At 38.4% G+C, this 14246-nt stretch overlaps 1 protein-coding gene across 6 annotated transcripts in view; it reads left to right on the top strand.

The window, feature by feature from the left end:
- The first annotated feature begins 455 nt into the window (after positions 1-455).
- The window catches only part of ablim1a (actin binding LIM protein 1a), a 28402-nt gene continuing 14611 nt past the window's right edge, over positions 456-14246 (top strand). For 5 of the 6 annotated variants that reach the window (XR_009648578.1, XR_009648575.1, XR_009648577.1 and 2 more), the window contains exons 1-2: positions 456-907; positions 11035-11169. Coding sequence is in view for 1 of the 6 variants with exons in the window: in XM_060871795.1 (XP_060727778.1) it covers positions 820-907; positions 11035-11169 (223 nt within the window). In the remaining 5 variants the exon portion in view is untranslated. Of the gene's footprint in view, positions 908-8549; positions 8725-11034; positions 11170-14246 lie in introns of those variants that run through there. The other variant, XR_009648576.1, reaches the window with a different exon arrangement.

The raw sequence follows: 14246 nt of genomic DNA, 5'->3' as shown, positions 1-14246 counted from the left end.
CTTCACCAGAGTAAACGAGGGGTTTACCATAATATGATAAATTAGCCTCAAAAACAGAAAGACCAAATTAGTGTTTAAAAAAAAAAAAAAAAAAGCTACTACGCTTTTAGAAAAACTTGGCTGCCGTTTGGATTGATTCTGTAGTGTGTAAGGCAAATATGAGCCAAATACTTCAATATTCATTGCGTGGTGTAGCTGGAGACAATACTTTTATTTTTGCGTACTTCAAAAGTAAACCAAGACTTTTTATAGGTCAAAGAAGTGGAATGTTCTGCAATCCAAGACGGTCATCTTACCTGAATCCAAGTTTCAAGGCAAAATGTCCCAAAAACAATCATTGAAGGCCACTGCACTAATGTCTATGGCTTCAGGCAGTGGATGGATTTGTAACCGTGTATTAAATATTTATGGTTTTTAGTTTGTCCAAATATTTTTAGTTTCTTTACACAAATGATTGTGAAGACTGAACTAGATTGGGTCTTATAATTGCCCAGTTACTTATTGAGCATCCTTTGTGTGTAAGGAGGGGGGTCAATAGCCTAGTATGAGCAGTGTTCTTCCTGTAAAAGCCCCGCCCTTCCTCTGCACCAGCCTGCTTCACAATACCTGTACCTTTCTGCTACGAGAACACGCACAGCAAGGACGCTCCATCTCAGCACTTTTCTGAGAGTGTTTGTACGCGCGCGCGTGTGTGTGTGTGTGTGTGTGTGTGTGTGTGGTTGAATTATTGATGACTACGGATGCTCCACACGTCCTGCCAAGGCCGTCCTGGGAGTGTGTGAGTAGGAGCGAGCACTTTGTGTTTATGTCTCAGCAGAGATGGGTGAAAGGAGTACAGTGCAGGAGCCTGCTTATGATGGCTTGTGCAACTACGCCCAAAAAATCACCTCGTGCTTCGGACTTGACGGTAAGTCTTCTGGGGAATCTGTGAACGTGTGTATGAGAGCCTGACCTTGACAGGCATGCATGTGCGAGTCTTGTTTATTTTTGGCATGTGAGTGTATTCCCTGTTGTTTCGGGAGCTGTCCCTAAATCTCTGCAGAGTTATCGATGTTAGCTGATCGAACAGAAGTCTCGAGTGAGCTGAGGTGAAACAAGAGCACTCGTAAAATCTTTGTCCTCATTATTTTGAAGTGTTAACTGGTTTTGGTAACTGGTGCAAAGCTAAAATTAGTGCCAACTGGAGTTGAAGGCACGGAAGCGGTCCCTAGTTTATCAGTCTGCCATGTGATGGAAAATGAGTAAAGCCAAATGAACCTCGCTTCCTTTCCTCGCTGCTCCCAAAGGACAGTTAATGTAGTGGAGCAGCACATGAAACAATACCAGCTATTCTACCAGCTAGTGAATTACAGATATTAGGCCTCATTTTTCAAACTGGATGCAAATGTATTTATTCATAAATTGTTTGTAGGAGTATTTCCAAAAGCAAATTGGATTATATGAAATCCACTTAGTTCTGAAAATGTTTGCAATTAAATTTGTGCAATCAAATAGAGTCTATCATTAATATGATATTTGATGGCCTGGCTTAAGCTTGTTTGATTGTTAATGAGTTACTGCCATTTTATTTCAAATTACATTTAATGACATGCACCTCTTTAGCACCGTTTAGTAGTCGTTTTGTCATTTTCAGCTCTGCGAGCGTTTGCCTTATATGGAGTTTTGTGGGCTGCATTTAATAAAACAATTCAGTTTTTTTTTTTTATTAATAGTCTAATTTTTACAACAACTCATTTGCATGGACTTGCATGGTGGATGCTTCATATACCTTGTAAGCCTATCCATAAACACTTAAAAAAACAATAATAGTCGATATGGTGTTGACGATTGTTTAGACGTTTATTTATGGATTGGATTTATGGATCGGGTCTCCTGTGTCAGTGCTCGGTAACGATCAGGAGACAGATTCATTTATGAGTCCCGGTTTCTTGATTCTGTGACAAGCTGTGTTTTTGTCTTACTAACTTCGAGACAGGACAGAAAAAGAAGCCGATGAGCTGATGTAACAACCACGTAATTAAAACTAACTCGTCTCATAGACGTTACGTTTACTATAAACGGATAAAAAGCATGATGTGTCATTTAAGAATAAATGAAAGATTGTAATCATAAACGGTGTTGTATGGTGTTTCGGGGGGGGAAAATATTCACTTTGGAGTTTTATAACTTCTATATTGGTGTTTTTATCTACATAACAGCCTTTTTACAGACTTTTCAATATTCCCATAGACCATGACCATAGGGACATGTAGATGTTTGTGGATGAGGAGCCTCTTGGGGGTGAGGAGGTCAAGGGTTCCTAGTGTTTGGAAGTGTTCCAAGAAAGCACCGTCTGTAATGAGTTAATAAAATGAAGGACAAAGATAGTTAGAAGAAAAGGTGAGATGTAAATGTTCATGGCCATATCTAGTGCAGACCAACACATTAAATCTCATACCGTCAGTACGAGTGAACGGTTGTGTATTATGCGTTTAGCCTTGTACATGTAATTGGGTTTCGAAATTCAGATCATCAATGTTAGGGCGTACACTAATATCCATGATAGTCAAGAATTCATTCTCATTAATATATTATATATTTTTTAATCATAGAATTTAATTTTTTCTATTGAACCTCCCCAGAGACTCTACAGGAAATAATGTAATAATGGTGGATTGAGGCCAAAGATGTGGGACGTGACTCGTATGGTCACCTGACTGCACTGTTCATTTGATCTTGAGTAAAATGGCAGGAACTAATTGAGAATGTGTGGATTATGAATAAAAAAACGCATCCATTTAAGTCAGAAAGCAGCAGTAAGTTTCAGTGTTATTCACCGTAGCTGTTATATCGTCGCTGTCGGGCGGAATCCTCGTATCTCCAAAACCGTTATTTTTCAGGAAATTAAAAAAACGCCGTACCTTATCTGCAGTGCACAGGGTTTAGTCCCCGTTGCAGTGGATTGTCTTGCGCTAAATTCCTGTCCTCAGACGAGCACCAGAACTAGCGGGGGTCAAGATTTTTTTTTCTTTGAGCCCAGTGTTTTGAAGACATTTACCTCAGAAGACATGTTGATTCGTTGCGACTCTTATTAAGGAGAAATATGCCGTGAAGCTCTCCCGCGGAGTGAGGAAGAGGTGGACAGTTGAAGTGTCCAATGGAGTTATGAGATTTGCGCTCAAGCTATTTTCAAGACTTTAGATTGGTTAATAACTTGTAAAAATAACAGACCCACGTGGGGACTGACCAATAGCATCGATATGTGAAAAAATATGAAATTGACCAAATTTGGACATACGAGGTTTCCGCCCGACAGCGACGATATGTTTATGTATATGTGCTCATCATGGTGTCTCTGTTCTGCTGGACAATTTCAATGAACTTGTGGCAACACTAATATTTCTGTGGTTTTTAATACAGTTTTACATGTAAGTATTAGACACTTATACACAAAATACCTGGATATTAAAATCGCAAGTTCTGTCGGCGCATACAGCCGAAATTGGTTACGGTTGATTGGTTTACTTTACGCTGAAGATTTAATCTTATATTTAACTCTTACTCATCACCATGATTCACTCTGAAAACATGTACTGTACACCATGTTCTTGCTTTCAGTCTTTTATCTCTGAATTATTTACTGAGTAATTCTCCGAAGCTTTATGAATATCTGGCCCGATCACGATAAGTAAAATGAAAAGTGTTAAAATTGCAAAACAAGGATTGGCAGTTGTCCTAGAGCCTGACTAATAAGGCGGGTGTGTGGAGAGTTGTAAAAAAGTATACCGGTGATCAAGCCTGGAAAAATATTGCTGTGTCAGCATTATCTGATCGCATCCTTGGAGATAATCGTGTAGGTAATTCTCTTAGGGAAAGTCTGAGAGCTCATAATGCAGCCTCACGGGCACTAAAACAGTACGTCCTGTCTGGCCATCTGCTCTAGATGAAGTTTATAGATCTCACACAGGGTCTAGTCCTCTGTCCTTCCTGGCAGAGCTGTGATAGTGACATCTGATAGACCGTCTGTCTTAGATATATCTTTCAAAAAACTGTACAGTTGTACAACGCGTTGCATTCCTGCCTCACAGTTCTAGTCCCCATTTGATCCTGACCCTGGGTTCAAATGGGTTGCCTCTGGCTTTTCCCAGAGGGTTTCTCCACGAAACATGCAGGAGGGTGAATTGGCTAGGTGGAATAGTCCCTGTGCAAATTTATTTCTCGGTGATGCTCTTGCATACCTTCCAGAACGCATTCTCGTCTCACACTCAGGGTTCCCAGGATGGATAACGTATCTGACTAGAGGTATGCTTAGAAACTTGGCTCAACTTCTTGAACGTGTTATTTATCCAGGCTTGCAATGTCTCAGCAAATTTCCATCTGGGACGCTGATGTGCAGCATCATCGCCTGGCACGGGATCCTCTTTTCAGTTTGATATTACGACAGAAACTGATCTGCACACCGTAGCTACATTTTCTGCACTTAGACTTGCAACACTAGCAGTCGTGTTTTCATGCACGATCTACCAAGTCAGACGGTTCATCCACTCATCCTCTACCTGCAGTTAGTTTTCAGTATGGTGTCCATGTTTTTGTGCTGAGTACAGCATAGATTCGTAAGCTCTTTGGCTGGGTTTCTCTATCTCTGGCACCATCGTAATCTCTCTCTGGCAACTTTATTTTTGATCGATGATTCTCAGCACATTACTCTAGTTACTCTGGTACTCTAAGTATTGCTTTAGTCTGCATTTTATTCACGTTTTTGCTGACTGGACTGTGTGTTACATGTATCTCGATTACAAGGGGTACGTTAAAAAGCAGCCGTCTTTAGCATTATCGATCCCATTAATAGCTCCATTTGAATAAAATAATCTCAAATACACCTATTCAGAGCAGATTAAAGCAAGTGACGGCAATTTCAGTTTATTTTCCGATATGATTTAGAGTTTACCATTAATTTAATTAAATAACATGTCATGACCAGGTATTCTTTTACAATTAAGTTTAATGTTTTGGAATGATTTCGAATCAAGGTCACTTCAAGTGGGTGTAAACAGTTGTTTCCTCACCTCACCCTCAACTTTCTCTTTTTCAATCTCTTTAAGTTAAAGGTGGGGTCTCCGATGTTTGAAAGCCAATGTTGACATTTGAAATCAACAAAACAAACACGCCCCTAACACAAATGGGTCCCACCCCTGTTTTAATAGCTCCGCCCACACATACATACGTAACCCAGGCAACTAATGGAAAGAAATGTGTCTTTATCATAGCCGTAGGGAAGAACAATACGATTGCAGATAAACCAATAACTCCTGAGCTAAACACTGTTACTACACAAAACACGGTTGTAGCTGCGTCTCTACATTACTACGATAGAAAAGAAGTGTTATTTGTGTAGTAACAGCGTTTAGCTCAGGAGTTATTGACTCGGGAAACTCCAATCTTCCAAGCACTGGAAAGCTGATCCTATATTAACACGGGTCCTACTTCTTGCCTTATCGTAAGCCTTTCTTCGCTTTCTTTCTTTGTTTTTATCCTCCATGTCAGTGTTAAAACCGCTTTCTGTTAATGTCACACATGCGCACTGAACACTCTCACCGCCAGTATTGACAAGACCCGCCCCTTTCTGCTCATTGGCTACAGGTTTGTTTTGATTTTTGTTTAGTTTGTCGTTCCGACTCATTTTCTGAAGCATTTCTCAAACATCGGAGACCGTACCTTTAATACAACAAAAACTTGTCATCGAGAAACCAGAAAGAACAAACTTCTTCAGTCTTACAGTGAAAAGCTTAGTGGCAGCTTTACCTCTGTCGAGATGATAGCACGGACACACCTAGGGCTATTTTTAACAGTCAGTCCACCTATTCAGCCAACTCAGAACCCAGAGGAATGGAAACTGGAAGAACTTTGAAAACTCCACACAGCCAGTTATATGGAAACAATATTGACACTAAATGGATCTCCTTGCAAGCTAAATAGAAATTCAGTTTAAATCAAATTTATTTATCCGTCTTCAGTAATGACAGTGAATCTGGAGATTTCACATGTTTATGGACAAGATGGAACCACAAGGAAACCATTGAAGTGAGGCAGAGTACCAGGACACTAGACTTTGACATGCAAGGCAACAACGCAACTATGCTGTTCAGTTTGAAATCCACTTAGTAATCTATGTGAATTGTTGAACCTCACTGTATTGCATGTAAACCTTATGGTCCTTGGTGGTCCGTGGTCCGTGGTCAGGGAGGAATTAGTGTTAAGTCTGTAATGAACTCAAAAAATTTAAGTTCCCCAGGAGCTCTTGGTTGCTCAATTCCAACCGACTATAACTGTTGTAGAAAGGACATGAGGATGGGATCCCTTCTGAATCTGGTTCCTCTAAAGGTTTCTTCCTTCATATCATCTCAGGGAGATTTTCCTCAAGATGTTAGAGACAGTAATTTTAAACTTTACCATTTTTATTCTGTTTCTATGCTTCTGCTTTTAGACATTGTCAATTGTTAAAAGCGCTATACAAATAAATTGAATTGGGAAAAATTGGATTGATTTGTACTATCAATTGTGCTAAGGTCTATTTTAATTTGCCATTGCATTCTTCTTGCATACAGATCTACTGTTGATCGTTGACCCCCATATTGTGTGTTTGAATGGATGGCAAACTCTTAGAAGATCATCACTGTACTCATTTATAATAGCACACAATTGAATGATGTGATCTCAGAGCAACTAGTACGATTTGTTTTGGACAATTCACAGAAGAATGAGCAAAATCGTAAAGTTTTGGTTAAACTATGTTGTATAGAAAAAGACAGCTATATTATTTCCCTTCTTCACGTCCTACAAATGATGGAGATCTGTGCAGCTCCGAGGGTGAGAACACTGAATGGAATAGATTTGAAGTTTCCGAACTGCACAAAGTGCTGTCCATGTTATGCGAACAGGGATGAGTCACAATTATTCAATTCTTCATTGCTGTGTAAATTATTCACGGCAAAAAAATGGTGCTGATGAGTCTTGTGAGATAGAAAGGATTTAGCACAAAGCATGACAGACTTTAAAAGACACGTCTGTATTTATTTTTGTTATGTAAAATATCAGACAGAGAAAAAATATACATCGTCTAATGGCAACATGACTTGATTGGGCTTCCATATTTACCATCAGAAAATGAGCTAGCTAGCGACTTACATAATTTACTGTAATGTATTAAAGTATTGTAACTGACCAAGATGCATCTACTGTTGTGTGTCTCTATATTACTGAAATTTTGTAGAATTTGCATACACTCCGCCCACAATGACACGATGTAGCCATTTTTAGTGCTGTGCAAAAGTATTCACCCCTATGATTTTTTTTTATTTTTTTTTTCCCCACCTTTTATACTGTTGGAACCTAAATGGAGCTATTTGGATTTAATCTACACAAAATATTGCAAAATAGCTAGCAAAATTATTTACTAGCTGGAAAATCATTATCGTGTAAGTATTTACCCCCAGTGCTGTACAATTTAGTTCCCTGTTGGAAATACTCAAAGAAGTGAATATTACATCCAGTAAAGGACCCATTTTACATCCAGTGATGGATGATATGTACTTGTAAGATATTTTCAAATTTTTGGTGCATTTTTATGTCGGTAATCAGGGGTACTGTAAGTAGCATTTAGTTTTTTTTATTATAAAATATTTTTTCTATTGAAGTTGCTATATTAATATAAACTGTAATGGAGGATAGAAGCTCAGAATAGTATTTTGATATGATTTTTTTTTTTTATGTTAACTTCAGTGTATGCAGTGTATTTAATAAATATACATTTTTTTAATGTTGTTGGGGATAAGATTTGAGATTTAAAATAAAAGTTTGAACTCTATAATAGACATAAAAAATGTCTATTTATTTATTTATTTATTTATTTATTTTTATTTATTTTTAAAATGGGCCTAAAGTGAAGCATCTGGGATTCTCACAAAAAAGGTAAATGCTTAACATTGGTCAAAAAAAATGTATAAAAGCTGTAACAGTCTAAATAAATAACTTATAATATAGTTCATAGTTTAAATCTTCTCTACATCTCTTTAGAGACTGACCACTCTGGAAGCATATCATTTTCCACGGGAATTCCTTATGCGTCATCTTTAGCCTAATTTAAATAATTGCTTTAATGTTGAGAAATATTTTTTTATTGTTGTTTTTGACATTTTGACTTTTTTTTTTTTTTTAAATCTCAAAACCTCTCATTTGAAATGTTATACTGTAGGTTTTAATTACAGTCAAACCTTATCTCCAGAAAAAGATAAAATGTAAAACGGTTAAATATATCAGAGAAAAAAAATTATCTGATTTAATTAATATTAAAATTTTGTTTAAGCTCTACCTGTGTATGCCCTTTAAAAGGAGTGTATCTGTGTAACATGTTCTGGTCTTGTCACATGGCAGCCCCTGCAACCCCAATACTGCAGCGAGGCATGGGTGAGCCCACAGAGGGATGAGAGAGAAAGAGAGGGAGAGGGAGGGGGAGGGGTTAGATGGATGGAGGGAGGAAGAAGGGGAAGAGGGGAGGAGAAGAGAGCGAGAAAGAAGCACAGGGAGTTGGAGAGCAAGCACACTGCGTTTATACCGACTGTCTTGTTCATGCGTTCCTGATTCGCATCTTTTATTTCTTCAATTTCTATTACTACGGCAACTGAAGCATCGAAACGGATTAACACTCAGGCTCCATCTCACCACTGATGGTCATGGTCAAGAAGAAAGGTGATGTGTTTTGTGTGAGCGTTTGTGTGTGTGTGTGATCAGGAACACATTGTGCCTGCACTAAAGTCATTATCCAGCTGTTTTATATGTTGCCACTTTATTCAAATTAAAACGAATTATCACCTCGATGCTGCGTTTATTCTGGATCTTTTGAGTGGTGTTGAAAAAGACGACACACTTCCCAAGCACTTAGACATGATGCTCAGAGATACTGCAGTGCTGCTTGATGTCTTTATTTCCTAAATAAATAAATAAACAAAATAAATGTGAAAAATAAATAAATAAAACAGCAGCTTGAGTCGTTTGTCATTCGATTCAGAATCATTTTAAGTTTGCGTTGTGTTTAGTGTCGGATCGAGCTGTTGACATTCCACTGATACAAAGTCATTTGACTTGAACGATGGATTAATAAGTGATCACGACTGACAGACTGATTAAAGTGATTTTTGAGACTGGAGATCTATAGATCTACAAATCCTGCCTCCTGCTTTTGCTGCGTTGCAGTGCTGCGGTTTTAAATGGGACGCACACTCACGGGGTGGCCCGCAGCCGTAACCATGGAAACAAACCCTCCTTAGAGGTGCAGTCCATTGTCGGCTGTCCTGTGATGGCCTGTTTTATTCTAAACGCCTCTTTGAACACCTCGTTGATGCAGCCAAAAAAGCCTGCGTCTGGATTGTATAGATGAGGCTCTGTGAGGATGCGAGGATGAGTCAGTGACATTCCGCGGGTGGTGGGTGGAAACAGGAGCGTGACAGAAGCAAAGTTCTGCTTATTTCATGCTCTTTTGGTCTAGATTTATTTTGTAGCATGTTTTAAATGGGCTGATCTTTCTTTCTCTGACTCACGTACACACACACACACACACACACACACACACACACACACACACACACAGCTATAAATTTAGAAATGGAAGTATTTTTGTTCTGTAACTGTGAGATGTTAATGCATCAGACCCAACCATTGCATCTACTGTACAAACATCATTTTCTTGCCAGCCTTTCTCTCTCTCTCTCTCTCTCTCTCTCTCTCGCTCTCTGTCTCAAAACGTACATTAGCTCCTGACACTGGAGACTCCTTATAGTAAACTCTCCATGCAAGTTCCTCTGTTAGTTGTTACTATGGAAACAATACAGTATTAAAAGGATTAATATATATATATATATATATATATATATATATATATATATATATATATATATATATATATATATATATTTTATTTATTTTTTTTTTTTTTGGTTTCAGTTGCAGCTGGAAGTACACTAAGATAAAAATTTCAACCTTCTGACCAATCAAATAGCACTGTGACAGTCAGATATCCGGCCATGTGCCTTGATAAAGACTTATTAACGCTCATGCTGTATAGTTTTTTCCTGCTTTTTTTGTTTTTAACACAACTACATGTTAAAGCTCTGTAATGTCTGACGTATGTCTACACTGGAGCTGTCTGTTTTGCTAGCTGCTCCTTGCTAATCTAAATTGTAGTCATTTCTTGCTATGTGCTAATAGATTTAGATGAGCATTAAATTGCACGCTGGGTCTGGCAGAGCGAAGGCTTTGTTTGCGCTGAGACAGCATGGGACGGGGCGGGGAGGTGTGGTTCACGGCGGGCGGAGGGAGTTCAGAAATGAATGCACTGATGAATATTTATGAACAGAGGCTTCAAAGGCCTTGTTATGTCAGCATGCTGATAAATAGGACTCTATCTAGAACATACACAAAGGACATGAACCTGAGAGTTAATTCCTAATTAAATTAGGTGTATTATACTTTGTGTATGTGATGGAGTCAATGTCAAACATTTCTGATATCTATGGGTTGAAGCACATTGTTATTTGCAGGCTGGCGGTGCAGCAATTAAATCTGTTCCTTGGGGAATCAGAAATGGTTGTCACTGGTTCATGTTGCAGAAACGACATTTCTTTGTGCATTACTGGGTTATGAAGGTGCTGTATCTAGGCTGTGCTGTAAATCCCTGGCTTTATATATGTGTGGGGGGTGGGGGGTGGGGTGTTTCAGTGTACAGAAAATAAGGAAGCAATCATTCTTAAAACAATACTGACCTTAGATTCTAATCATATAAGTGTCCTGATTTCTAAGAAATAGGTTTTTGGATTAAGTAGGTTGTATTAGCATGCTAGTTTTATCTGAATTTTGGATCTTATCCTATCTATGATTTTTTTAGCTCTATTTGTGAGTGGTGAGTCGTGAGGACTTGCTTTGGTGTCTCTTTTAAGCTTCAAGACTAAGTCCTTCAAGACAGGACTAAACACATGCTAAACATGTCTTGGTTTTTTTCAACAGTGACCCACACACATGATGCTCAACACCACCAGGAGAAGCCTTCCATCCAGTGCTATAAGTGTGGCCAGCCATGCAAGGGCGAGGTGTTAAGAGTGCAGAACAATCACTTCCATATCAAATGTTTTACATGTAAAGGTAAGTGACTGAGGAATGACAGTCTTTTGTAATCCAGACCAGCTTCAAGCCTCATAATTAGAATGATTCTGAAGTTTATGGCATTTGGCAATTTACTGAAGTCTCACACTGGAGAATACATCCTCATACTAGTTGACTAGGTCATGTACTAAGAATATAGTCTGTTTAAAGAACTCTGTTGTAGGTAACATAATAAGAAAACCACACAAACACCAAGTGCTAATTTAAGTACTTTAGGAAGATATTCTGTGGAGACATCGAGATCATAACAGAGGAATGGTAGAGCAGGGTCGAGCAGTACGGGAGGATCCGAGGAAGGGTGGTGCAGTGTATATTTTGTGCTTGGAGGTTGGTGTGTGCTGGTCTGATTTTGGCTCTGTAAGCAAGCATCGGCTCAAGTAAGGCAGTGGAGGGAGTGTACAGTAGCAATGGGGTGGTGTGGGAGAACTTGAACTGGAAGGTTGAAAAGAAGTCACGCAGAGGTCGAATGGTGCTCAGAGGCAGAGCTTCAGAAGTCCATGCTCCATCCAGGAACTGAACAAGCATCATCGGGATGGTAGAAATGGACAAATGGACAAAAGGAAAAAACAGGAGTTATTGTCTATGGTTATTCCAAGGTACCCCCGAGAGATCCTGACATGGGGTTGATTCCATTTAACCCCGGGAAATCGTCTACTACTAATATGACTGGAGATGCCTTTTGTAGATGTCGAGCATGCCTGTAATGCTTGGGATCCAAAGTTAATGAATTCTTTTGTATCTGATGCTTCCTGAGTTGAAAGCCATCTTGTCTGCAGAGGATTGTCAGAAGAGCAACTTTGCCAAAAAATCATTTATGCATACAGTAAAGATAACGTTACTTCAAATCCCTGGGTTCTTGAAAGACGGAGACCCGATACTCTTATGATAGCGATCTGAATTTCTGTGTGTGTGTGTAAGCTTTTGTCGTCTGCAGAAATGGATCACTGTGTCGATGATTCAGAAAATGTAGTTCTTTTTCTTCTGCATAGACTATAACTGATTATCTCTGTACTATTAGCTTACTTTCTTCTTCTTCTTATCGTCCTTTCTTCTCGTTGCTGAGTATTGACTTGAAACAGAGACACGTATCATCTTCTTGAGGATCGGGATCGAGGTGGATCTGAAGTCTTTCCACCCTCAGAGATCCATCCGGATGAAACATCTCTGTACTATTTGCTTCCTTTCTTCTTCTTCTTATCTTCCTTTCTTCTCGTTGCTGAGTATTGACTTGAAACAGAGACACGTATCATCTTCTTGAGGATCGGGATCGAGGTGGATCTGAAGTCTCTCCACCCTCAGAGATCCATCAGGATGAAACCCTCGGAGATCCATCCAATCTAGGATGGAATTCTGTGGTATACTTTCCTCACAGCGTTTGACTCATCATCTCACTCTGGAGTAGTGACTCATGCTCATTTATTGGGGGGAAAAAGAAGAGCTGCTCTTGCTTCTTTCTCCTCCAGATGACATATTGCAGATGATGTATGCTACAAGTCGTGCCAGAAGACTTCATTGATTTGAAGAAAACTATTCGGTCCTACAGTGCCAGAGATCACTACCCAAAATTCTATCACGTATCTCACCATTGCTCAGTTCTCACAGCAAGCTTAGACCATCCAGGAAATCCATGGTTTCTCTGGTACATCATATCCTTCCATGCATCTTTGGAATTTTTAGCCTCTTTCTAGAATAAGACACAATCTTACTTCAAGTGGGCTGCTAAGTTTGCCTACAATTCTCTTGATGGAAACTTTGACTAGAAATTTCTGCATCTGTTCCTATTATACTGTTTATACAGAAGCAACATAAGAACCTCTTGACTAACGTTATCGTTTACCTGCCCGTTTTCTCACTACTATTGTACAATCTAACAATTGTACCAACACATGCTTCGTCGTAGAGAGAAAAAGACCAATTTGGCTTTCTTGGCTCTAGGGGTTTTATCTTGCACCACTCAAGATCCTCCAACCTCTAACTGACGTTTTTGTTGGAGTCAAATTTTTTTTAGGAAGTAAATAACGTAGTGGATTTTGTTTTGTTGTTCAGGAAAATAATAAGAAACCTTTATCTTCATCATTGGACCATGGTAGTATTTTTTCCCATGGAGGTTTTTCCCCCCACATGCGTCATCCTGCCAGTAAAATTCGACTAGTTGCTTTATTAGAAATTGCTGTGGTACGACAGTTATACGAAAGTTATAACAGGTGTCACGACAAGGCCTGCTCTGAGCACTTTGGCTTGATTGACCCTACGTATATAAAGCCGTAAAATAAATTACATCCCGTGCTGAGAGACTGTTACATTTCCACACACACTTCACACACACTTGACATGCATGAGTCACGAATTGTACTATATAAAGCACCTTGTGGCAAAGATAGAGCTCATGTCCAAGGCAACGACTTGGCGTGAACAATAGCCTCTTTATTTAAACACAGTAGATGCTAAGTATGTTGTAACCTTGTGGGATCTCTAGATAATAGAAAAGCAGCAAGGAAAAAACTTCAAGGATTTTGCATCAAGGACTTTTCAACAACCAATGTAGAGATTTATTTTTGAACTTGTTTATGTAAGAGGAAGAGAAAATGAATAACGGTTTATTTATTGGGAAAGAGAATATTTACTATATTTTATGGCTGTTCATGGGTAAAGAAGTTATTGTTATTATTATTATTATTATTATTATTATTATTATTATTATTATTATTATTATTATTATTACTACTTGGATTATTGCTTATTTTTTATGTGATATAATTTATTGATTTATTTTTACATGACTTTTCTTCACAGATTTTTCCATATGATTTTTTTTTTACACAGATTTTTCACAGATTTTTCCATAAGATTTTTTTATTTTTAAATGCAATTTTTTTTTAACAACTCGCTTATTTTTCCCAAGTGATTCTTTACACGATTCTTTTATTTGTAGGCATTTTTTTTCCTTCTTTTTCTTCTTTTGATTCATTTGTGATCACATTTACATGTCTTATATAAATATAATTCAAAATGTAAAATGTATGTGATTTTTCGGGAAAGGACACTTTAAATGACAG

Source organism: Tachysurus vachellii, chromosome 6, assembly GCF_030014155.1.
Source record: "Tachysurus vachellii isolate PV-2020 chromosome 6, HZAU_Pvac_v1, whole genome shotgun sequence".
Taxonomy (NCBI): domain Eukaryota; kingdom Metazoa; phylum Chordata; class Actinopteri; order Siluriformes; family Bagridae; genus Tachysurus; species Tachysurus vachellii.
This window is presented reverse-complemented; position numbering and strand designations above follow the sequence as displayed.